Raw genomic sequence first — 27979 nt, forward strand, 5'->3', positions numbered from 1 at the left:
TTGCACTATATTCCCACACCCACCAGAGATAGTGCAGTACTGGTGGTGCCTGCAGTCCCGCTCCCAGGCTGTCCACACCTGGGAGCCAGCAAAAAAAAAAAAAAAAAAAAAAGAAAAAAGAAAAAAAAAAAAAAGGGTGTTCCCACATCCACCAAAGGCAACCAAAAGGGTAGATGTGGAAATCCCACTCCTATGCTACTTGTGTTAGAAGCCCACAAAAAAAATAATAAAAAAATATATATAAAAATAATAAATAAATAAAAAAAATAAAAATAAAAAAATTGCATAAAAACAATAAAATAAAAAAAAAAAATAAAAAAAGTAATGAAAAAAAAATAAATAAAAAAAGTAATGATAACAAAATAAAATAAATAAAAAAAGTAATGATAACAAAATAAAATAAATAAAAAAAGTAATGATAACAAAATAAAATTAAAAAATCTTATCTCTTCAATTTGAATACCTTGATCAAGGACCTCTGGCTGCACAATTTCCTGTCATGGTACTACAATAATAATATTCTCCCCTGGGCCTCTTGCATTAGCCCCAGGACTTGTACTATTCACTGACACTGTAGCAGAAGCAGCCTTAGTAATCTTAGCTTTGTTATGTTTTGGATCTGACAATTTTGGATCTGACCACCCCCACCTTTAGGATTTTTCCTCTTATCTGTGATTCAATAGTCTAAATAAGTAGTAACACCAATATTTCATTAACTACAGATGTAAAGCAGCAACTGTTATAATTACTTATAACAATCACTCACTCGATATCAATAATCTGGCCAAAAATTCGGTAATCCAATTCGCACAGTGAAGAATGTATTTTAGCATTGAGAATTTCTAACCATTAATTATAAAATTCTCATCCCCTATTTCAACAACAATCACTACAATTTCAGCACGAAATCAATCGACGATCTTCCAATATGGGGACCGCTACACAGCAAACACTGTAGCACAGTGCACTACACAAAGAAAACTAAGGAACAGTATTAGTTAGATAAACAAAATCTCAGTTATCAAAGCAAAAACGATGGCAGAGTAAAACAACCTGCTAATACAATGTAAATCACGATATTCCCCAGAGCTAACACAAACTAGCCTCACAAACTGCTTAGCATTAGCATTAGTAGAGGCATATGATGCAAGAAAGAAGCTTATGCAGCATCAGCCAAAAAAAACCAAAAAAACTTCCACTCACTCCTCCGTTCGTTCAAAATACCTGTCCAGCTGAGCCTTAAATTTATTTAGGCTATCAACTTCCACAACAAGGGATGGAAGTCTGTTCCACCAACCAACTACCTGCTGGCTAAAGGCAAATTTCCGGACACCTATCCTACATCTGTCTTTCTTCAGTTTGAATTTATGCCCTCTCAGGTGATTATTCTGAGCAAGAGGCAGAATTCCATCAGCATTGAGCATGCTCAAACCATTCAAGGCTTTATACACCTCTATCAGATCACCTCGCCGGTGCCTAGTCTCCAGATATTGCAAAACTTAAGCCTTTCTTTGTAAGAGCAACCCTTTGTTCCATTCACTAACCTTGTCGCCCTTCCCTGTACTCGTTCCAGCAGCTTCACATCCTTCTTGAAATGAGGCCTCCAGACCTGTATACAGTACTCAAGGTGTGGCCTGACCATTGCCTTATACAAGAGAATAATCACCTCCTTATCCCTGCTAGAAAAATTCCTGTATATCATTGATAAGACACCATGAGCTACTCTTGCAGCCTGTCTGCACTGTTCAGAGAACTTCATATCTGCCTGCACAATTACCCCCAGGTCCTTTTCATTCTCTACCACTGTTAGTGTAGTACCACAGAGTTGATATGTTGCTCTGGGGTTGCTGTTTCCCATATGTAGTACTTTACATTTGTCAGTGTTAAACTTCATTCACCACCTCCTAGCCCATCTGCTCAACCTTTCCATATCCTGTTGCAGCAGCATAGTGTCAGTAGTGTCCTTAACAACCCTGCCAACTTTTGTATCGTCTGCAAACTTGGACATTAAGCTTGATATACCATCATCAATATTATTTATAAATACAGAAAACAATAATGGACCCAACACTGAACCCTGAGGCACTCCACTGATAAATATTAGTTCACGATGAGCAGTGTCCATTGATTACCACTCTCTGTCTTCTCCCCCTCAACCACCCCTGAATGTAAGGGGTGGTTGAGTAAGGGGTGTAATGTAAGGGCTTGTTGAGCATTAGAGTAAGGAGGTTGCATCCATCTCTCAGTGATGTGATGGATGCTACCTCCTCTGTTCCATTTAAAGGAATCACTACAACACAAGATATGGATCGGTCCATCTCGATCCACATCTCATGTGGATCGAGATGCAGTGTGGGTTGATGTCGTGCTGGGTAGACCAGAAGTACTCAGTGATCACTGAGTGTTCCCCATCCGCAGAACATATTGTTTTCTCGTGTTCAGAGACTCAATTTTTGAGTCTTCTGCCAGTTTTACCAACTTTGCAGTCACGGCAGGAAATGTGGTACACCAAGCCACTCTGTAGGGGGGGGCGGATTAGTGTGTTAACCCTCGAAATGAGGGACTCCAATCTTCTGCCTGGAAGCTGCAAGCACTTTATCCTGTGAGCCTGTAAGACCCTAGAAAGTTGTTATGACAAGTTCTGATAGTAGGGGATAAAGGCGGTCAGGGTGGGGCCATCACTGCATGGGCCCTAGGGTTGGTAACGTGGTCACGGGCTTGTAGGTCACACTTATCTAAGGCACTGGCAGGGTAGCCACATTTTGCCAGATCTGCTTTTCACCTTAATGATCTGAGTGAGTCTCTCATCCACAGAACTGGAGTGGGTCCAACTGCACATTAGTAGGGCTCGCACGGTGCCAAGAATTTTTGGCTGCGAGCATGTGCTGACTAGTAGTTGGTGAATTGGCCAGCACACATCGGCTTTCAATAGACTGACATCTTTAAACATGTGCCCTCTCACCGAACAAGGGAATTCAAGAAAGGAAGAGCATTGCCATTCAATGGTGAATTGAGGTGATGCACAAATTGATCTCCTGACTTGCTGAGAATGATCACAAACATGTCATCCATGTAGCGGCACCAAAAGGCTATAGGATTCGGCAGACCCACAAATGTGCAACTCTCCAGTTCCTCCATTGCAATGTTTGCTGTGAATTTGCTGGTAAAGGCATCGAATTTATTAACTGTACTCCTAGCATTGGTGTACATGCAAGTATACATAAAGGTAACTAAGAGTAAGAACAAGTGCATGTATACTTGTACATACACCAATGCTAGAAGAATAGTAAATAAATTTGAGGAATTTGAAGTGCTGGTCAAGACATCAAAGGTGCATATTGTTGAGATATCAGAGACATGGTGTCACACAGATATAAGCAGGGCAGAATTGGAATATGGTGAGTACAAGATGTACAGATGTACAGCAAGGATAGACAGTACAGGAAGAGAGGGAGGAGTTATGCTATTAGTTAAGAAACATAAAATAGAAGGAAGTACATCCAGTTGACATAGATGGACAGTGCAATGATGAGTCAGTTTGGTGTAACATAAACACTGAGAAAGAAAACATGAGGGTAGGAGCGTGTTATAGGCCTAATGACTCTGATGAATATAACGAACAATTGTATAGAGAAAGAGTGGGCCAATAAATCAAAATGTTTTATAATGGGGGATTTTAACTTCCTAAATATTGACTGGAACTTGTGGGTGGGTTACTCACACAGTAGATTAGACATTTGTGCATTTATTGGATAATTTTTTCCTACAGCAGCACTGTTGAACTGATTATCAACAGTGATTATTCGTGCATTAAGAATTTGCAGATATCATAGAAGCCTATGATAGATATAAGGTAGTTTGTAATCAAGTCACAAAGGAGCTTAGGCAATTGAAGGCTGTTATGAGCAATCTTAGCCATAATTATGAGAGCATCCTTAGACTCGGGGGCGGGGTCCCCATGGACTGGAGATTTGTAATATAATGGAGTCACTGATTAAAGAAGCATTGTGTGGTCACCTAGACAAGACTGCAGTAATAATTGAGGTACTGCATGGGTTTGTTAAGGTGAAGTCTTATGTGATCAATTAGTTTGGACACTATGATGTGGTCACAAAGGAACTGGATGCAAAAATTAATTTCGATTTCATATACTTGGATTTCAGGAAAGCTTTTGATACTGTTGCACATGGAAAACTACAGTACAAATTGGAGCAGTGTGGCATTAAAGGCAAGTTGCCACAATGGATAAAAGGCTGGTTGAGTGAGACAGTTATTGGTAATCAACGGACACTGCTCTTCGTGGACTAATGCTATTAGTGGAGTCCCACAGGGTCCCGTGTTGGGCCCATTGTTGTTTGGTATATTTATCAATGATATTGATGAAGATATATCAAGCTTAATGTCGAAGTTAGCACATTTTAAAGGTTGGTAGGGTTGTTAATGACAGTATTCCACTGCAACAGGATCTAGAACAGTTAGGCAGATGGGCTTTGAAGTGGCAACTGAAGTTTAACCTTAACATATACATATAATACTACACTCAATGTGATAGAGAATGAATAAGAATAAGTGGTGATTGTACAGTCAGATATGAAGTTTTCTTCATATCTGACTGTACAATGCAGACAGGCTGCCAGAGCAGGTCATAGGGTAAATGATATAAAGGAATTTTTCTAGTCGGGATAAGTAAGTGATTATCCGTTTGTATAAGGCAATGGTCAGGCCACGCCTAGGGTACTGCGTACAGATCTGCAGGCTTGATTTTAGGAAGGATGTAGAGTTGCTAGAACTGGTACGGAGAAGGGCAGAAGATAGCAAGAGGAACAAATGGGTGCTCTTACCAAGAGAGGCCAATCCTTGAGTACTACATACAGGTCTGAAGTTCAAATTGCAGTGTCTGGAGACTAGGCACCTGCAAGGTGATCTGATTGAGGTATATAATGCTTTCAATGAGTTGAGCAAGCTCAGTGCTGATGGGATTCTTCCTCTTTCTGGCTCGATTACGAACCTGAGGGGACATAAATTCAAATTGAGGAAAGACATTTGTAGAATAGATGTGCAGAAATTTGCCTTTAGCCAGCTGGCAGTTGATTGCTGGAACAAACTGGCATCTGTCCTTGTGAAAGTTGAAAGCTTAAATAAATTCAAGGGACTACTGGACAAACGTTTCGAGTGAATGGATATGTGGAATGGGATTTTTTTTTTTTCGTCGATGCTGTATAAGCTCGCTTTCTTCCATCATATGCCTCTACTAATGCTAATTGAAAATTTCACAGGTGAATAATTTTTTGTCTGCCGATATTGAAGTGTTTGTCTCTCATAAGAGCCAATATTCTACCAAGGAATTTGTTTACATAGGAAATTGCACGAGAGGAATTAGTTCCACAGGTATATGTGAACAGGTATTAGACACTTTTGAATAATATTAAAATGACAAAGTGATGCAAGGAGTTAATAATAATAAAAAATTGCCTGATCACTCATACATTGCCTCTTGCTAAGAATCGTCCATCCAATTTTTTCAAACACTTCCAAACTCCGCCTTTGGCCACCTTGTGAGTTAATTTATATCAGTGATTTTCATCATGCTTCCTAATGTACATTGGATCTCATTTAGCTGTCTAGAGTAAGTAAGATCATACTACTACCCAGTAAGTATGATCTTACTCTACACAGCTAAAATATACCCCCTCCCTCTTTCATTTGTATGGCTTATGTACTTAAACCAACTTCCCCTTCCTCCAAGGAGTCTTGTAAAGCTTTGTGCAGTCCACTTCTTCTAAGTAATTACTTAGTATGGACAATTGCTTCCTTACTAATTTGGATGTGATTTTCCATTATCCTTTAAAGAACAGCAATCAGAGGATAATTAACAGACAAATCCCTCAGAGGAAAATTAACTAGACAAATCCCTCTGGTAATCTGTATTTCACGATTTTCTGCTGAATTCATCAGCCCCAAAAAATGGGAGAATAATACTAATAAAACAAAAACAGATTTTTTGAAAATGAGCAAAGAGTTGTGTTAATCCATAATAAAGTTACTATTATTATAAATATTAGTAGTGGCAAATGATGCAAGAAAGCAAGCTTACACAGCATCAGCAAAAAAAATATACCTTCCCATTTCACACTTATCCATTCCATTCAACAGTTTGTCTAATTCCTTTTTTTTTTTAATTTAATTAGTATCCTAATTAAATTAAAAAAAGAAAGAACTAGACAAACTGTTGGAAATAGACATTATCATTACAAGAAATACCTTTAATGTGATGAAGATTAATGTGCTTAAATTATGATAATATCTAAAGATGTTCTCATATCAAGAGCTTCTCTTCCTGCAGAAAGAATGCAGCTACTCAAAAAATATTTCTTGACTGAATGTATGAAAGAGGTTGTTTATGTATGGGTCCGTCACTTCCATCATTTCTACTACCCAGGTAGTATGACTGCATCGTTTATTCGTATCTCATCTTGTGATCACCTACACAATGAGTTGCCAAGGTATTGCACTGCTTTGAATAAGTAATGCTTCACCAGTGGAGAAGTTTAATGTTACTTATTCTCGGTAGATATCACCATCCAGATGGCACCGTTTCGAAGCTTGTTGGCTTATTCATCGGTGGGTGGGCAGGTACTCTGTTGTTGCAATAGTGACAACCCAGTTATGAAGTCTAGCACCATGACATTAGAGATGTTTGATGAAGTGATTGGTTTAATCAAAAAATATTTCTTGACTGAATGCCTAAGAGTACGAAAGAGGTTGTTTATGCTTGGGTACAGCACTTCCATTATTTCTACTACCCAGGTAGTATGAATGCATTGTTTATTCATATCTCATATTTATTGTGAAGGTGATCATAATATGAGATCTCATAACTGGGTTGTCAGTATTGTGTTCTTAATGAAGTTATCTCTCATGAGTTGGACTAAACCTGTGACAACATACCAAACTTAAGAATCTTGGCTGTTTTTCTGAGAATCTGTATAAATATGTTAGAGGTGGGGGAAAAGGATGTAGACTGCATGTATTCACTATAACTGGCCATGGATGGTCATCTGAATAGTTCTTCTCCTGTTTTGATTATTTATTAATTTCCTTAGTGGTTGGTTGGTTAGTTGACAATGACTGGTATTTTAGAGGAGATGATGTGGATAGCTCCTATTTTAAGAGCTGAGGTTTTCTTGTTGAATGAATAGTAGCGATGTTGGTCAAATGAGGTAATGGCTTTTCTCAGTGACATTGAGACCACAGTATCTGGTTAAAAAAAAATAATAAATAAAAGATATTCTTCGAATGCCCTACTGGAGTATCCTTAATCTGTGGATAAAATAGAGGCACATATCAAATTCCATTTATTATTATTTTGTGGCTGCCACTGCTCTATAAAAATGTAACACAAACAATCAACAGCCATTTATTACTACATTGCAGTGCATGAAGTGCAGAATCAAAGTTGTTGGTCCTTCCACATTGTAAATCTTTTGTGCATTTTTCAAGATGTATGACCGACCAACATATGTCTCACTCATCCATAATTTTGTGATTAACTGGTCCTCTGGAGTTATTTGAAGTTATTTCAAAGGTGAATGAATATTCTGTGTCTTCTCTTGGATTTGGCCATATCCCTTCAGTGATAACTGTTTTGCTGATACTGTACACATGGAGTATTAATTGTGTCCTTGGAGGAAAGTTGATCTAGATTGTTGACTCTCTTAATATTAGTACAGTAAACCCCACTATTCGCAGCGGTTACATTCCTGAGAAATGCCGCGAATACCGAAAACGCGAATACTGAGTTATGGCTCCCATAGTAATAAAGGGGTTCCATTCCAAAGTATGAAATATATAAGAAAAACTAGTCTAAAATTTTGTCTATGTATGTATTATATGTACCTTCATAATATGATATGTACATAGACAGTACAAAGGGTACTAGGAAAGTTTTGCAATACAGCTTTGTTTATTTAATTTTTTCAAAGTAATTTCCTCTACATTCAATACACCTCTCCATCCTCCGAAACCAATCTTTAAACCAGTTCTGCCAAGTGTCACTAGGGAGTAAAGCACACTCGTTGTCCCAAGCCCGTAGAAGGTCCTCATCACTGGAAAACCGCCTCCCTTTTAGCTTCATTTTCACATGCGTGAACAGTGCAAAGTCACAGGGAGCAAGGTCTGGACTGTAGGGAGGGTGCTCGAGAAGTTTCAGTCCTGTCGTGGTCAAATATTTGGTGCAGGCTTTGGCGCGGTGAGCTGGAGCATTTTCGTGATGGAGGTACCAGGTGTCCATTCTTGACTTTGGCCGCAGCTTCTTCATAGATCCAATGACTTTAGGCAGGCATTGTTCAGTATACCACTTGGCTGTGACTGTCTTCTGCGTGTCCAAAACGACACGTTCCACAATTCCACTCGATTTGAAAAATACAGCTATCATTTTCTTCTTTACAGATCGGGATTTTCTGACAATTACGGGTGTTCGTCATCATCAAAGACCCAAACTTTGTTTTGAGCCTTGGTCGGCAGATCGTAATAGTACAGCCAAGTCTCGTCACCTGTCACGATGTTGTTCACATACCGAGATTGTCCCTTATCAAACTTTTTTAACATCTCCCGGCATCAAGTCACACGTCGTGTCATCTGCTCTTCAGTCAGTTGATGCGGCACCCAGAGAGAACAAAGTTTCTTCACGTGCAAATGATCTTGCAGAATCGAACGAATTGCTGGTGCATTTAGGCCCAAAGTATCCTCTATCTGTTGGTAGGTCACTCGCCTGTTTTCGTCAAGCATTTTCCTCACAGCAGTAACGTTTTCCTCCGTAACTGACGTTCGTGGCCTTCCCGGCCTCTCAGAATCCTCCAGAGTGAAATTTCCCCTTTGGAATTCTCCATACCACCTGAATATCGTTGTACGATGTGGACAATCATCATCTAGTGCAAGAGTCATTTCTTCTAAGCACTGGTCTATGGTTAAACCACGCACGAAATTATACCGCAAAACTGTCCTTATCTCATTTCGTGACCACGATGCCATCGCAAGCACTTTACACTCTCACTACTAATGAATAACTGAGCCCATCGACTTGGCGCGGCGGCTACTATGCACGTATGAACATGTCTCAACATGCAGCAACAAGTAGCTTCCTGTGATTCATTGTTGCGTCATATTGCAAAACTTTCCTAGTACCCTTTGTACATAGTGAAATGCAAGCATATGGCATCGAAATGAAAATAAGAAACAATTTAATATTAAATGTAATATTTATTAGAAATTTCAAACAAATCTTTCAAACCAGCATTTTTGCTAGCTAAAAAACTTATCCAGCCAGTGCTATCACCAGTTTCGCTAAAGTGTTGATAAAGGAGTTTTGCCTTTTCACGAATGATGAGTGAACTTAACGGAATTTTATTTTGAGTTCAGTCTTCTATCCACAGATTTAAAGCTTTTTCCATTTTTTATAATTTAACTTCACGAGTTACAGAGAAAATTTTTGACGCAATTAGTGCGTTTTCACGGACACTAAGGTGGATTTTTTCTTCCGATTTTTTGATTGATCGTACCGTTGACTCATTGATTTTATAATGTTTTGCCACTAAGGAGACACTTTCACCATTAGAAATTTTGTCTAGTAAGTCAATTTTATTCGCTAATGTCATCACCTTCTTTGATATTTTCACATTTCCCTTGTTATTCGTAGCCATATTTTGTACAGGTTAGAAAGAACTTGTCCACAATAAAGTCACTTTCTTCCATTAACACACTCGAAAAAAAGTCTATTTTACACTGCAAAATGGTAGATTTATCACTTTTGTAAGCATATCAATTTATAAATTGATAAATTTATTCAAATTATAAGCATATAAATTAAAAGCAAACGATGAAACCTTCTATGACAAGTGCATAACACATACTGAACAAGGATTAGCGAGAAACATCCACACTCGCGATTTTTTCACCCCTCTCCCCCCCACCGACTGAGCGCTGTTTTGACTGGGAAAGATAATTTTAGCCACGCCCATGTTTTTTTATGGCAGTAAATGTTCACGGCACTTTAAAATTCACATTTTTTTAGGATTCATTTTATATTAAATCAGCGACCGTGAATAGCGGGGGTTTACTGTAGTGGTAAATGATGCAAGAAAGCAAACTTATACAGCTTGAGCCAAAAAAAAAAAAAAGGACTCCCCATATCATCTAACCATCCCCTTTAACAGTTTGTTTATTTCTTCCATGAATTTGAATAAATTCATGTACAAACTAAACATTTATTTACCCTGTTTTATAAAGCTGAAAGCTTGTTCCAACAACCAACCACCTGCTGGTTAAAGAAAAATTTCTTCCTGTCTGTCCCATAACTATCCTTCCTCAATTTGAATTCATGTCCCTTTGTGTGCATATTGTGAGCAGGAGGCAGCCATTGACAGCCTTAAACACCTCATCACATTTCTTGTAGGTGACTGTTCTCCAGATGCCACAATTTGTAGAACAAAACCTTTTCTGTTAAGAGAACACTTTTGTTCACCTCACTAATCTTGTTCTTCTCTGTTCCTCTTCCAACAGATCCACATCCTTCTGGAAATGAGGCTTTCAGACTGTATGCAGTATGCTTATGGTAGGGTGTAACCATTGTGTTATACAACGGGATAATCAACTTGTACCTACTGGCAAAATTCTTGAATATATTTTACAAAACCCGTGGACTATCATGACTATCATGGGTTAATGTTATACAGGCCATCTGAATTGCTCAGAGAATTCCATATTTGACTGCACAGTTATCCCCAGATTTTTTCATTCTCTGCTATCCTGAGTGTAGTACTACACGGTTAGTACATTAATCTGGGGGTCACTGCTACCCTTATGAAGAATCCTGCTTTTGTCGATGTTAAACTTCAGTTGCAAAAAATGTTTTTCCATTTTGCATGGTTTTGTAATGATTAATGATTAATTTATGATTACATCTCAAAAATAAAGACTTTTAAGACTTGCATATATGAATTTTTTCCTTACACTAAGCAAGAATATGCTCCCACATTTGCTCTCTACAATTTTGAAACACCTTAAATCCCTTCATGGATTATCCTGAGATATCTCGTTTTTAGTTTTAAAAGTTATTTGGAACTACATGAACTATCTCGGGAATCAATAATACCCAAAGCAAACAATAATACCTCCAAATTTAGGACTGAAATGTATTTTCTCTGGCATTTATCTGGCTAATTTTGCATTAACCAGGTAAATCCCGAGATTTCTCAGGATTTTCTTATGCCTGTCAGCAAACAACTGGCTTTTGTTTTACTTATATTGTACAGCAATGTCAGAACAGTAGCGTGCGTTCTTGTGCCACCAGTAAGCAAAATATAATTTGCCGTCCTAAATGTAGAATACTGAACCCACGAAAATAATTCAGAAAAACAATATCGAAAAATATTTCAGTGCACTCTTGAACTGCCGCCTGTAAGCGACACTTACCTCGCCTGTCCACTTGTGGCGGCCGTTGGTCAGAATGTAGTTAGTTCGCGATTATTGCTTGTGGTGGGAGGTTACTGCTTGTGAGTCCCACTTGATTATTTTAGTTTATTTATATAATGAGTAATGAAGTCTTTTTCTGTGCCTTTCTTTTAGCTCAAGCACTAATTTATTAAAAAAATCTGTATAATTTGAACACTTTTTTTTTTTGGTATCCCGAGATAACTCGGGATAGCCCAAATGAGTTAATTACTCCCATGTATTTTATATGAAAAAAATTAATAAAAAACTATACAGTGAGTATTTGCATGATGTATACTTTTAATCTGTAAAATAAAAAAAGTTGATCTGTTATGGCACATTTTCTGGAAAAAAATGTTCCGAGAAGGGGTTAATATAACTGAAGAAAATGTGAGTTGACCAGTGAATGCCATGATGCAATCGTTGGATATTCAGGATTGCAAAGGAGTGAATGTATATCCTAGAGAGATATATATACAGGGCATCTATAAATTATTCACTTAATTATGAAGGCCAATTAAAATTTTATTGTAATAGGACAGTTTTCTGCACTTAATGAAGCAACTCAATGAATTTATTAGCACCCTTCAGTAATGTGCACTGTCATTTAGCCAGGTGATTGGACCATTTTTCTTCCACAAAAACATCGTGAACTCTACAAATTACCTAGATATGTTTGAATTGTATGCCACACCTCAGCTATAAGATATGCAGGCACATGCATTCTATCAGCAAGATGGGGCACTAACACACTGGAGCTTGCATATGTGTGATTTCTTCAATAAAAAAATTTAGAAAATCACACACATTCAAGACCAGGGTAGTCCCATTCTGTAGTCTCCTCGTTCCCCAGATATCACATTTATGGATTTCTTTGTATGAGGCTATGTAAAGAACAAGGTATATGCAAAAAAGGTTAACAATATCACATAATTAAAATACAGTCAGTCCTCGTATAGCACGATAGTTGTGTTCCTAGAAACCCTCGTGCAATGTGAAATCGTGCAATATAAACAACAGGCCCTATGGGAAAAATAGGGTTAGGTGCCGACCACCCGAGGTTGAACACACATTTGTAACCAAAATATTACCAAACACAATAAATAATCGTAATAAAATACGTAAGTATTTTATTATGACTATTACATAATAAAATATTGCTAATGCTTTTACTTCTATCGTAAGCAAACTTGTTTTTTTTTTTTTTGATTTTCTATCCAAACAGATGACAGGCTTTCCATCTCTTCCAATTCTTTATGTCTTAATCTAATGGATTTTATTTACACTTTGAGTTGTTCCTGCTATGAAAGTTGTTTTTATTTTCTCTGCATTCTTTGTAATTCTTGGCATCACCTTATTTAGGCATGTAGCACATGCAATATCACATGGTCTTTCATTTCGCTCAAAGCATTTCACAATTTCATATTTTTTCTCTATTGACAGAGGTGAACTGGCCTTATCGGGGAAACCCCGGTGGGCCGGAGGCTGGTGTGATTTTGCCCATAAACCATATTATGAGGCCACTATAATTTTCCCGGGTAAGAATTTTTGACCCAGTCCACCTCTGTTTATCGATATTGTTTTTCTTTTTCTCTCTGAATCTGCAGTGTCTTCACCAGGACGCTTTCTTTTCACACCTTTTAAGTATTTTACTCATTTTTAGGGAATAAAGCACAATTACAAAATGAGGAGGCACGCTTGATACACATAAACAAAGCTGTGCGGGTGTAGCAACTGAATAAACAACACCGTAAAGGCAGAGATTAACACCTAACATTTTACTAAAGCATATTTCTAGGGGTTACTACCATAAAACAATAAAAACAATTTCCAGTTGCGTTTCTGCTAGTGGAATCCATTATACACTGGTAGTAAACTCCATCTAATTGCATTTGTGATTATACCGATTGCTGGAATTGTTGGTTTTTACGTTATTATGGCGAAATGTGTTTCCCCTTCACTGATATAAAAAACATAAATACATTTGCAGAACCTTCTCTTGATTCCTATCGTGTTGCGTTCGGTTGGGGTGATTCTGCATTTGACTGCCATTTCTTGTAAACACAAAGGCGAATCGTGCATAAGCGAATTCGGTTTGTGTTATATAAGCTATCGTTCCCCTATTTATAAATCGTGTATGATCGAATTTGTGTAGTGTAAACACGTGTTATATGAGGACTGACTGTGCCAGATTAAACAGGCAGTGACCAGGCGATTCTTCAGAACATTGGAATGAAATCGACTGCAGTTGACAATTTACCTGCTACCAAAGGTGCCTCTGTGGAGGTTTACTGAAGTGCAGTTGTGTGATAAGAAAAAAATAAAGAAATTGTTTCAATTTAATATGTATTTTGTAATTTATTTCCCATACTAAGAGCTGTGAAGTGTTCATTACATATGTTCATTACACCAAAAATGCATTGGGGTTTTAACTTTTACCTAGTGTTATTTTGTATCAAATTATTATATAACATATTCACCGATTTATTTCACATTCAGTGTGAAATATCACAGATAAGTTGTCTCACCATACACATTGTTTGTGAAGCAGTATCAAAGGATTTCAGTCTTTGTTTTTGCAAAAGAAAACACAGACCTTTTCATTTTAAAAATTTTTTAAGCCTTCACGAATGTAAGTTGTTTACCCCGTCAATATATCATTTTTGTATTATTGCAATTTTTAAGAATCGTTTATAAGAGGTATGTAGAATGAAATATTCCAAGATGGTGGATTAGGATAGTCTGAGGTTTAAATTGTTTGCTTTGAAAATTTTATACTTCATAGTAGAAATAATTTTTAAGACCATGATAATTACAATTATTGTTTTTGGTTTATTTACATTTTTTAATATTTTATTGGATTTATGGAATAATGGGAGGTTGTTTCATAACTTCTTTCTTTTTCATTTTTAAGCTTAGTTCATTACAATCAAAGAAAAGATTTGAAGTGCTTGATACAGTAAGTTGCTAAATATATGTTTTTCTAATTATTCTTTATGGGAAGTATTTATAATAAAGAGGGGTGTGTACACACACACAAAACCAAAACAGGCAATCTCATTGTATTTAAATATGATGTACCCTTTGATAGAGTTGAAGGTCATTTAGACTGTATGTTGAAAATGTTCAAACAACTCTGAACAGTAATTACAGATTTATTGGAATATGACATGCAAGAAACAAAGTACTGTAAACTTGTAGTAACATTTTTGTCACCATTATGAACAGCATGTGCTTGGATAATACACCTTAGTAATATGTCCTTACACCTTATAATACACCTTAGTATGGTATATGTCCTTGCACCTTATAATACACCTTAGTATGGTATATGTCCCCTTACAGAAATTGTCAGAAATATTTTGCCCATGCAGTGCGCTGATAACAATTCATCATGGTATTGATGAATTGTTGTGGAATCATTCGTTACTCTTATGGGAATGCTGTTTCCAGCTGATTATATAATGACAAGAGCTGGAATATACCTTCCTAGGGCATTCCAGCTGTGTATAATGGGATTCAGTTCAGGGGAGTAGGAGGCACTCCAGTCCATATGGATTGATAACCTCACCTTCCAATGTATTGTTGACCAGCTGTTCCCTATGAGGTTGAGTATTGTCATCCATCTGAACAAACTCTTTGCCTAGAGTACCATCATAGGGAAGGACCATGGGTTGGAGAATTTCATCTCTACACTTGTGTGTAGTGAGAGTCCTATTCCTGATGGTGAATACTAATGTAACCCATATCAGCAGTCCACTTCCACTGAACTGGCAGTACACAGGGATATCATTGATTGGGTTGTTATTCTTTGTAACATTCTGCAATCAATCAAATTTGTTTCACAAAATAATTCTTTTGATAGTTTAGCGACTGTATTAAGAGACCACCATATAGAACCCTTTGTTGAAAGTCATGCTAATCCTTGAAAGATGCAGACCATGGCAATTGTAAAACAAGGAACTGGCAGTTCAGCATTGCTACCACTAGACTGATCTATAAAATACCATTTGCCAAGATGGATTTTTTAGTTAATAGGGACCGCATTTGTTGTGTTTGTGTTTGCAGAGCCCTGGTTATAACAGTATTGATTTAAAAAAAAAAAAAAAAGTTCCTCATAAGATAGCATGCATTTTTTTTTTTATATAAGTTTGAATACATTTAATGATCAACATAAATATTATTTAATATGATTTCACGAATCAGATTCATCACCTTCGGTTAATTCAGTTCACCACTTAAATGTAAATTTATCTTTGCACACAACTTAAAAATAACTGTGACAAAAAAGAAAACAAATGAATGATGTGGCATATACTAGCTATGTTTGAAATATGGGAAGATTTCTCATTATGCAGTAAACCAAAGCTTCCAATTTTTATTTTTTTTAGTAAAAACTGTATACACATCAATTTTAAAAAAAGAAAGAAAAAAAAAGAGTTAAATGAAACTACTTTGTAATAGATACTGTCTTTTCTGCCATATTTTTAGTCACAACTCAAAATACTGCCTTCTAATAATCAGGCATAGTCACATGTTTCATACTTGATTCCTTGATCCCATATTTTTCTTGAATCAAATTCTCAGGTAATTATTGAGCAATATTTGTTCAACGGTTTATCTGAGAATTTGAGTTTTTGAAGTTCTGAATGAGGGGATACAATGGCTGATGAGTTCAAATGGAAATGAAATTGTGTGAGGGTTGAACTCTGTGCAATCAACTCAGGGTTTAAACACTTCAATTAGGTCACCAATTGAATCAATCACTTCACTCACTTCCTGTGTATCGCTGATATTGTCTTTACAGCCTTAGTATACTATTGAGGGAACTTCATATCAAGTTCTATTACAACTCTAAGGCCCTTTTCAGCTTTCAGTGTTGAGGTAAAAGAAAAGACTATTGTTATTTATTCTCAGTTTATTCTCACTTTTCCAGTTGGTGTACAAGATATTCATTTGGGACCATTAGAAACCTTTTTAAAATCTGACTAAGTTATATCCAAATTATTCTTTCCATTCAGTTCCTTTGTGGCTATCTTAGCATTAGCATTAGTAGAGGCATACAATGCAAGAAAGCAAGCTTATACAGCATCAGCCAAAAAAAAAATAAAAACCCTTCCCATTTCACCCATCCATTCATTCCAAATGTTAATTTAGTTCTGCCTTGAATTTATATAAGCTGTCATCTTCCACAATGACAGATGGCAGTTTGTTCCAGCAATCAACTACCCGCTGGCTAAAGGAAAATTTCCTTACATCTATTCAACAACTGTCTTTCTTCAATTTCAGTTTATGCCCCCCCCCCCAGGTTTGTAATCTGAGCAAGAGGAAAAATCCTATCAGCATTAAGCCTGATCAATCCATTCAAGGTCTTATACACCTCAATCAGATCGCCTTGCAGGTGCCTAGTCTCCAGATGCTGTAATTTGCAGAACTTAAGCCTTTCTTCATAAGACTGTACTCACCAGTCTTGTTGAACTTCTGTGTACTTGTTCTAGCAACTCCGCATACTTCCAAAAATGAGGCTTCCAGACCTGTACACAGTACTCAAGGTGTAGCCTGAACATTGCCTTATACAAGGGAATAATCACCTCCTTATCCCTGCTCGCAAAATTCCTGTATATCATTGACAATCCCATGACCCACTCTGGCAGCCTGTCTGCACTGCTCAGAAAACTTCATCAATTTGCATTTATCATCAATGTATTGATGATAAATGCAAGTAAGCATGTATCCCCAGGTCTTTCATTCTCCACTATCCTGAGTGTAACACCACTCAGTTGGTATGTTACTCCAGGGTTACTGCTTCCCATATGCAGTACTTTGCATTTGTCAATGTTAAACTTCAGTTGCCACTTCTCAGCTCATCTGCCCAACTTTTCCAAATCCTATTGCAGGAGCATACTGTTATTACTGTTATTAACCACCCTGCAAACCTTTGTGTCATTTACAAACTTTGACATTAAGCTTTCCTGATATACCTTCAAAATACAAAGCTGATATACAAAAGCTTTTCTGATATACCTTCATCAATATCATTTGTAAATATACAAAACAATGGGCTCAACACTGAACCTGGAGGGAACACCACTGATAACATTAGTCTGCGAAGAGCTGTGTCCATTGATTACCACTCGACCATCCTTTTATCCATTTTAGCAACTTGCCCTTAATGACAGACTGCTCCAATTTGTACAATAGTCTTCCATGTGCAACATTATCAAAAGCTTTCCTGAAATCCAAGTATGTGATATCAAAATTATTTTTTGCATCCAGCTCCTCTGTGACCATGTCATAGTATCCAATCAGATTGGTCAGACAAGACTTCCCCTTTACAAACCTATGCTGTGTCTGAATTATTACTGAAGTTTTTTCTGGATGACCCTGCAATGCTTCTTTAACCAGTGACTCCATTATTTTATCTGAAACAGAAGTCAAACTAACAGGTCTGTAATTACTCGTGTCACCCTTTCATCCCCCCCTTGTGAATTGGAGATACATTTGCACATCTCCAGTACGTAGTGACTATCTCTGAGTCCAAGGATGCTCTTATAGTTATGGCTAAGGGTTTGCTTACTTTCTTTGCCACATCCTTTAATATTACTGGAGTGATCTCATCCACCCCAGGTCCCTTTCTTATGTTTAATTTCAAAAATTTCTCCTCCACTTTGCTCTCAGTTATTACAAGAACATTTAACTCCCTGTTAGAGTTTGATAAACATCTGGTCCTCTCCTTGAATAACTCCTCATGTACGAATGTAAATGCAAAATACTCATTTATTTTGGCAGCTATTTGAGAATGATCAGGTACAGTCAGACCATTCATATCAGTTGGACCAATCTGGCTCATCCCATTCCTTTTATAGTGTTTATAAGCAGTTCTGTATTCGGACCGGAACAACGTTCCGGTACTTTTTTCTAAATGTCATAATAGAAAATCGTTAAATTTATACACCTAATATTATGAAACAATGGCATAATCAAAGGTAAGGGAGAAATATCTATTTTACCCATTTTTACTAAAAATATATATTGATATAATAATATACACCATATCATGCGCTGGTCGCATGATATGGTGCTTCATGATTTATTAGTAATTCTTGCAGAAGAAATAGTAATAATATTGAATGTGTGATATCATTATATTCCCATCACAAGCTATATAGGACGAAGACCTTTTCTTTGCACCAAGAACATTAGAAAATGATGTATTTACATTTTAAATTTAATATTCAAGTACAAAGAAGACAACAGCCGACAACCAAGGTCAGTTGCACCCACTAATCCTAGATATAGCACTCATAGGACTAGCACAGTCAGGACGAGCAGGTGTTCAATGCCTCTGGTATTTCCAGAGTTAAGCTATCTTCACCCTGGATGTCAATTGAAACTAAGTCACGATCCTTGTTTAAACCCATACTGAGTGTCTCTGACTAAGATAAGCTTTTATTCAATTGTTACATCTCCCTGAATATCTACAACTGTTTTGTTTCACCGTGAAAATAATTTTAAGAAAATACCAGGATGCCACCCACTCAGGCTAGACAAACATGCCAGAGCTGCTTCCAGAAAGTCGTACACACAGTGCTATGCAATGGCCCTTTGTGAAAAATGTAGCAAAGTAAAAGTCACAAAGCTGACTAATGCCTCCCGGGCTGCACATGCATGCAGTCATTGTGGGAATGCAGTACATGTGCTAGTAGACGCATCACCTGACCCAGCCCGCACCCCCATCACAGGCACCCCAGCTACGCTGAGCAAACCTCCACATAATCATTCGCTAAATATGCAAGATAAAACTGCCGGTACAAAAGGTGACTCGCATCAGCCATTTCAAATGGATAGCTCTAATGGCAAAATTGCATAGATGACAAGATCAGGAGATATGAAGGATGCAACAGCAAAAACGTCTACAGACCCGATTCCCAGTCAGAGGTGTGTCGAGATCCAAACCGATACGGCCCAAGACACGCACCCTGCCAGGAGTGACAGACATCCTCAGCTACCGGAAATCCAGGACGCCCAGAGACCAGCCCAATTACAGGTGATACTCGACATCCTTCAACCATCTATAATGCAAATTAGTGAAACGAAATTGAAGGAATTGTGTGGTCTGATAACGGCTCCCCCCCCCTCAAGTGAGCAAGAGCACCCCATGAAAGTCTTATACCTTGTTTCTCAATGGGATACCTAGTGAGGGGTCACAATGTAAACCTGTACACCTGAGTAACATTCATGGCTCTTCTTCGAACCCTTCCAGTCATACAGATTGTCAACTGCACGGAAAAGAAGACTGCACCGAAACCTAGACTAACCCTAGTCAGTCGAAGCTGAACAAAACACCTAGCACGAAGCATATCCATACAGCTCAGAAGAATGCCACACAATTGCAGCTTGGCCACAACTCATCCATAGATGATCCCAAACTGAGGATACCACCTGCCCAACCCACAGGCCCCCCAGTCTAAGAATTGTGACAACACCCTCACTGCGCTAATCGACAGAACACCCTTACAGTTACAGCCTATAACCTGGGCCCAGATCATGGCGACACACTCAACAACTCGAATGAATTCTATGGCAAATAATCAGTCAAAACATATCTCCTCTTCAGACCAAGAGCAAGCTACTTCTATTCTATAGGAACTTCCAGCACCTCTCAGCTCCAAGCACTATGGAAAAGTCTAAAAGCAGCTTATACATCTCAAGACTGTATCCACAGACCACAACCGGTGACATTACTGCAGTTTTGAGAAATGAGTGGCAGCTTGATGTTGCAGTCGAACAGCTCCAAGCTAAGCACCAGAACTATGCCTCCTTCAAGCTCGAATGTGACTCTGAACTATATCACTATGTCAAACGTCCATCCATATGGCAATATGGAGCCATCATACGTCCCTTTTATAGAAGAGCAACATGCCATAATGACAAACTAGGAAATGCACAGGCTCCCAGAAGGAAACGCAGCCAACTCACCTATAGCTGCAGTAGCAATCATTTCACCGCAAAAGTGGACGCCGCAGTATGTGCTCACCTGTTTCCATGCTATCCGAGTCACCTCCATGTAAATCCTCATGACTGACAAACTCAAAATCTAATCCACCAATTGAGATGCCTATCAAAACCAGAATCATATCTAGGGCAACAGCATGGCCTCAAAACAACCAGATGACTAGTGGGGGGACAATTAGGAAAGTCCCCTTGACCCCTGTGGTCAAACTACTTTACCAGAATGTCCACAGTTTAAGGAATAAACATGAAACCATTGACAAAATTTTGCTATCTAAAGAATTTGATATGCTGTGCCTCGCTGAGACCTGGCTGGAACCTGCTGAGGATTACATTGCAGTTACGAGCCCCAGTGTTTATGGTGCTGTGCTCACATCCAGGAATAAAAGACGGGGAAGGGGAACGTAACTGCTCTACAATCAAGCCATCCTCACCCTTGAGAACAGCATCTCCAGCAATTCAGATGATTACAAAGCACTTTATGCACTGCTTAAATTGAAGTCGTTGTCATCCACATACCACCCAATCCTACACAGGAAACAATGCAAGAAGTGACCAGCTAGATCCTTCACCACCTCCACACCTCACCAATGAAAATTGTCTGTGGAGACTTCAACACCCCTCCATGTCTGGATCATGTGAAAAGATTGCTCCTATCACAGCTAAGCATTGCTGGCCTAACTATAACTGAAACAAGAACAAGAAATGAATCACTTATAAGTTTATCAAGCCTATGAGGACCCCACAAGGGGAACAGACCAACTTACCTGATCCTCACATCAATACCATGTTCACTTGATACTCCTCAAGATGGTTATTTTAACTCAGACTATGACCCAATCCTAGAGCTGGGAAAGGAATTAGAAAATGTGAATTGGAATATCATCGGTTTGGCTGAAACAAGAACAAGAAATGAATCACTTATAAGTTTATCAAGCAGAAATCTGCTGTACACCAATGGAAACAGTGAAAGGAGTGAAGTTGGAGTTGGGTTTCTGGTCCATAAATATTTTAAGAACAACATTTTAGAATTCAAAAGTACATCACCAAGGGTGTCAAGACTAATACTCAAGATTTCTAAGAGGTACAAGCTAAAGATTATAATGATTTATGCACCAACATCGAGCCATGATCATGAAGAGGTTGAAGAAATGCACACCGAAATTGAGAGTCTTCTAGATGAGCAGAAAACCCACTGCACTATTATTATGGGGGACTTCAATGCTAAGTTTGGAAAAAGACAAAACAGCGCAGAAAGGGGAACTATACGAAATTTTGGAATTGGTGAAAGAAATGAAAGAGGTGAAAGACTTGTGGAATTTGCAGAATCTCAAGGACTGTCAGTAATGAACACTTTTTTCAAGAAAAGGGTGAACAGAAAGTGGACATGGAAGAGTCCAAATGGATTAAATACTAATGAAATCGACTTCATCCTCACTAACAGAAGATATATTGTGAATGATGTTACTGTCCTGAATAAGGTAAATGTTGGAAGTGATCACAGAATCGTAAGAGGTACACTTGATGTAGATGTGGGAAAGGAAAGGAAAGGAAAAAACTGACTCGAGTAAATAATACAAAGGTCTTTGAGATAACAGAAGAGGAGAAAAAGCAGTATGTACTGGAACTTAAGAACAAGTTTGAGCTTCTGCAGACTGCTCAGGACCAAGATATCGACGAGAAATATTACAACTTTCTGAAAGTGATAAAGCCCAAGAAACCTATAGGGAAAAAGAAATCCAAAGAAGAAATCCAAAGAAGAAAAAATTAGTCAAGAAACACTTGTCATGATGAATCGAAGACGACAAATGAAAAGCAAGAAAAACACTGACAGTGAGAAAATTGAGTATACTGAGTTATGCAAAGCCATTAGAAAGAGACTCAGAGAGGACATAAGAAGATTTAACACAAGAAAAGTAGAACAAAAATAAGGGAAAACAAAGGATTTAAATCAGCAGCCATGAGCAGTAATACAGAAAGACAAATGATACCGAAACTGAAGAATAGCGATGGTGTACTTATAAACAGCAGAGAAGGCATAATAGCAGAAGACTACTATAGAGAATTATACAAGGAGCAGGGGAATGATGCCAGCAGTGGGGAAGATGGATTGCAAAGTAGCAACACATACAACATACCCGATATTCTTCCTGTTGAGGTAGAACATGCATTGAAGAAAATGAAGAATCAGAAAGCCCCGGGGGAAGATGAAGTTACTGTAGAGTTGTTAAAATTGGGAGGAAGAGACATAACACAAAAACTGGCAAGGCTCTTCACAAAGTGCATTAGAAAAGGTATGACGCCTAAGCAGTGGAATAATGCAATCATGGTTTTGCTGCTGCATAAGAAAGGAGATAAATCAGAAATTGGAAATTATAGACCAATTAGCTTGCTATTCCACATCTACAAGTTGTTCACAAGGGTCATTACTAACAGATTAGAAAGAATACTTGATGAGAATCAACCGAAAGAGCAAGCTGGCTTTAGGACAGGATTATCAACTATGGATCACCTTCAAGTAATATCACAGCTAATGGAGAAATCAAATGAATATAAAACACCATTATGCCTGGCAGTTGTGGATTATGAAAAGGCATTGACTCCATACAGCATAAGGCAATGTTTCGGGCACTGGAAAGACAAGGCATAGATACCCCATATATTATGATTTTGAAGAAAATATATGAGAGTGCTACCTCCTTTATTAGACTAGACAAAGACAGTAGGAAATTTAAAATGGAGAAAGGAGTTCGACAAGGAGACACAATATCTCCGAAGCTGTTTACTGCTTCCCTTGAGGAAGCTTTCAGAAGATTAGACTGGTCGCAGAAAGGAGTCAGTGTGAACGGACAGTACCTAAACCATTTACGATTTGCAGATGATATTGTGGTCATAAGCCACGATCCCAAAGAATTAGAGGAAAATCTTAATCAGTTAAGCACAAGTATAATCACTTATGCACAAGTAAGGATTTTGGACTAAAGATGAATATGGCTAAAACAAAAGTAATGATGAACAAGTATGCCACAGAAAGGGAAATAATGATTGAAGGAGCAGTAATTGAAAAGGTGGAGTCATATACTTATCTGGGACAAGTTATTAGCTGTAATAATGATAAATGGCTGGAAGTCAAGAGAAGAATAAATTTTGGATTGATAGCATTTAAGAAATATAATCACATACTGAAGAGCAATATCCCAATTTGTCTGAAATGTAGAATAATGAACCAATGTATACTCCCCACCATGACTTATGGAAGTGAAACTTTGGCACTCACCAAAAGAATGGAAGGGAAGCTGAGAACTACACAGCGAAGAATGGAACGAATTATGTTGGGAATCAGACTGTTAGATAAGAAGAGAAACACATGGATTAGGCAGCAAACTCAAGTAAAGGACATTCTTATCAAAACTAAAGAACTAATATGGTCTTGGGCAGGACACATAGCTCGAAGACATGATGACAGATGGACTAAGAAAATAACAGAATGGTGTCCAAGAGGAGCTAGAAGAAAACCTGGAAGACAAAGGGAGATGGATAGATGAAATTCATGAGTTTGTGTGTAGTAAATGGATGGCCAGTGCTCAAAACAGAAGGAACTGGAAAGTTGCTGGAGAGGCCTTCATCCTGCAATTGATTGAAAATGGATGATGATGATGATGACGACGACGACCCAATCCTAATACAACTAGAACCACCAATCCCAATTTTTAATGCAAAACAACAGGTGACATAGAAAACAGTTTACAGTCCCAAATATCTCGATGTTTCCAAATGCATTACAGCAGCATCTCTCATCCCATGGTATGTTCTTGAGTCATGTGATACTCTACTAGCGGCTGACCTGTTAACTAAATGGATTATCACGCTAGCTCAATACGCAGCCACAAAGACAGTCGCAATCACTCCGCACTCTAGAGCATGGTGGAACACACAGCTAAACTGCAGCTTTCAGTTAAAACAGCAACTCCATAAGCAATGGAAGCAATCTGGCAAAATTAATCATAGGATAGCCTTTTCAACAGCACGAGCCATTTTCAACTGCCAAAAATCCTAGTCCATCAAGAGCTATTTTGAACGGTTGTTATCAGCGGGAAAGACACCATACACAGAAGAAAATACTAGTTTCCCAGAGCAACTTGACCCCCAGAGATGGATTGACTTCATTACCCAATTTGAATATTTGATTGACTTCATTACCCGTAATCATGATAAAGATGCTGACCGATCTCATCACATTTCCTTCTGGGATCTCTGTGGCTGGAGGTTTCCACCTGCCCAGCTCTGAGCCACTCCAACAATTTGCCTTCTTCGCTCACACCTCCACTTATCAGATCGCTTCCTACCCTATCAGATGCTTGGAAGAATCCAGGGCATCCATGCTGACTTAGAGAAATTTGCTGTTGACTGATACTATAGGAAGAGGATTCTGGATCCCACACATCCCATGCCCTCCAATCACTCAGCCTAGACAGAGGGTATCCTCGAAGCAATCTAGTGACATGCAAATTCACCCCAGTTTCCCTCCAGTAAGGAATAGTCAACGACTGTCCCAACAGTCTGCAAAATGAAAAGCCTTTTCTTCGTTGCATCCAAGCCAACATGCCCTGCATTCGCCATTTTGATGCTCCGATTAATTACTGAGCATGCCGGGAAAGGAGCCAGCGTTGTGTGGCTCCTTTCAAGATTCATTTTTTTAATTTACTCTAAATGTTACGTTACACCAGTATTTATTTAATGTAATTTCATTTAATGCAATTTTTATGTCATCTTAATATTTTTATGTGACCTAATGCCATTATGGGAGTCATTGTATCGTCTTATTAATGCCTTTTGTCACTTGATGTTATTTCATTTAATTTGTTTTATGTCCTATATCACTTAATGGCAATTTATTTATTTCTGTAGTATATCTGCTTGTTATCATCTCTATAAGTTTTAACCCCTGGCCTTTTGGCTGTGAAGGGACATTGCAACACGATCCAATCATGTAACTGTCACAATTGAAGGTGGTGCAATAAAATATTCTCTCTCTCTCTCTCTCTCTCTCTCTCTCTCTCTCTCTCTCTCTCTCTCTCTCTCTCTTAATAGTAATCTTTAAGATTAATAGATTTCTTTAAAAATTTATTTAAAAACAAAAATATAAATTTTTCAATGAAACTTGAATGTTTCTTACTAAAGTACAATGTGTTAGATAAAGAGATCCAACGAATGAGATATACTGTGATGCATGTGAATTGAATGCTGCATTATGATTCGTCATGAGCTTAACTCTAGAACTTGTTGTTCTATGAACCATGAGTCTGAAGTCTGATTCAGTTACTGTACAGTCGATGTGGCGTTATCATATAGTCTTCGGGAGAACGAGCATTCCAGTACATTTTTTTACGATGAGTGTTCCTGTACTATTTTTTTTAGCAATACACCTCTGTATATAAGTAAAGAAATCTTTGCTGTTTTTCTTTGCATCCTGTGCAAAAGATTTTTCATAATCTACCTTTGTTTGCCTAACCACCTTCGTGACCTGATTACAGAGTAGTGTATATCTACTATAGTATTCTGTCACCTGATAATTTATATGTATTCCATGCATTTTTCTTCTCTGCCACAAGTCTCATTAGTTCATCTGACATCTATTTGGGCCTAAACCTAGAACAATATTTCTTAGTTGGAACAAAAAGCCTAGTAGCTTCCAAGATTACTTACTCAAATGCTTCCATTTAGAATTTGCTGTCAGGGATTTTTTTCATTCTATACAGTGGGACAGAATGTAAAAAATCTCTGAGACCACTGTAGTCACCTTTACAAAAGCAAAAACCCTTCCCCTGGTGGTAGTTACATCTTTAAGTAAATCCCACATCAGTACACTGCGATTGCTGCTGCCCAGTGGTTCCTTTATCTGTAAATTCTTAATGCATGAATAATCACTGCTGATAATCAAATCGAGAGTGTTACTCCATCTGTTTGCCTCTCTAATATGCTGCTGTAGAAAACAATCATCCAATAAAGCCACAAAAGCCTTGCTATTGTACGAGTGACCAACCCAGAAATTCCAGTCAATATCTGGGAATTTAAAATCCTCCATTATAAGACACTGTGATTTACTGGCCCATTCTATTTCTCTGTATAATTGTTCATTGTACTCATCAGAGTCATTAGGCCTATAACAAACTCCTACCCTCATTTTTGCTTCCCCAGTGCTGACATCACACCAAACTAACTCAACATTGCACTGACCATCTATGTCAACTGGATGCACTTCCTTAGATTTTGTGTTTCTTAACTAACAGCATAACCCCTCCTCCCTTCATATCCTGTCTATCCTTTCTGTGCACATTGTACTCCCCAAATTCCAATTTTGCATTCCTTGTATCTGTGTGATACCATGTCTCTGATATACCAGCTATACTCCTAGCATTGGTGTAAATGCAAGTAAGCATGTACCTGTTCTTACTCTTAGTTACTCTAACACAGTCCATGTATTTACTTGTTTCATAAGGCACCTCCATAGCCAGGTGGGAAGGAGCAGCAGTGCGTAGCACATGCTTCTTGATTAGACCCCGGTTCGAGCCCGTCACCACCAAATACGGAGGATGCGGAAAGGTCAGGGAATGACCACTGCATATTCCCGGAGCAATATGGCCTTAGTTGCTAATGCTCCTAAAAACCAAATAACAAACAACAACAACAAACTTGTTTCATGATCCCCAGCAGTTCCTAAAATCCCCAGCAACTTGCTTTCCAGGCTGCTGCTCATTCCGATAGAAGCAGTGCAATAATCATTTCCACCTCTGGCTGTTGCTACTGTTAATCTATTAGTCTCTGAATCCCCCCAAGCTAGCAGTTTCGACCCAAGTTCGACCCACTGACTGACTAACTATCGAAGCAATGTTAGGTACATTGCCTCGATAGCATCAGCAACTATTCTTGCACCCTTTCTATTTAAGTGTATCCCACCCTTGTAGAAGCAGTCTCTCCTGCCTTGGAAGCTATTAGGCTTGTCATACCAACTAAGAAATACTGTTCAAGGCTTAGGCTTAAACTGATGTCAGATGAGCTAATGAGACTTGTGGCAGAGAAGGAAAATGTGTGGGATGCATATAAATTATCTTGTATTACCTTATCAGAGAACGTCACCCCTTAGCTAAACCATGTTATCTCCCCCCCCTCTCTCTCTCTCTCTCTCTCTCTCTCTCAATATACTTATTTTTAATATCATAACTTGGAATTTTGATACCTGTGGCCAAATATCAGAAATGGCTTTGTTTTTAAAAAAATAATTAAAAGATAGTTATATTATAATATTAATTAAATTATAAAATTTAATTATATTATTATTAACAATGAGATGGTACTTTTATAAAAAGAGAAACTTTTATAATAATTTATTTAGATAATACCATTGTTACATTTTTTAAATAAATTATAAATTCAGGATCTTTAGTTCCACAGGCTAAGGTACATACTTGTGATACCTTAG

At 38.0% G+C, this 27979-nt stretch overlaps 1 protein-coding gene across 1 annotated transcript in view; it reads left to right on the plus strand.

Annotated features, from left to right (window-relative positions):
• CenB1A (Centaurin beta 1A) overlaps positions 1 to 27979 on the plus strand; it is an 806494-nt gene that overhangs the window by 173094 nt on the left and 605421 nt on the right. The window contains exon 8 of the mRNA XM_090384002.1: positions 14402 to 14446. Coding sequence (XP_090240128.1) covers positions 14402 to 14446 — 45 coding nt within the window. The remainder of the gene's footprint in view (positions 1 to 14401; positions 14447 to 27979) is intronic.

This window comes from Mastigoproctus giganteus, chromosome 10 (genome assembly GCF_048544385.1).
Source record: "Mastigoproctus giganteus isolate SK-2022 chromosome 10, ASM4854438v1, whole genome shotgun sequence".
NCBI lineage: Eukaryota > Metazoa > Arthropoda > Arachnida > Uropygi > Thelyphonidae > Mastigoproctus > Mastigoproctus giganteus.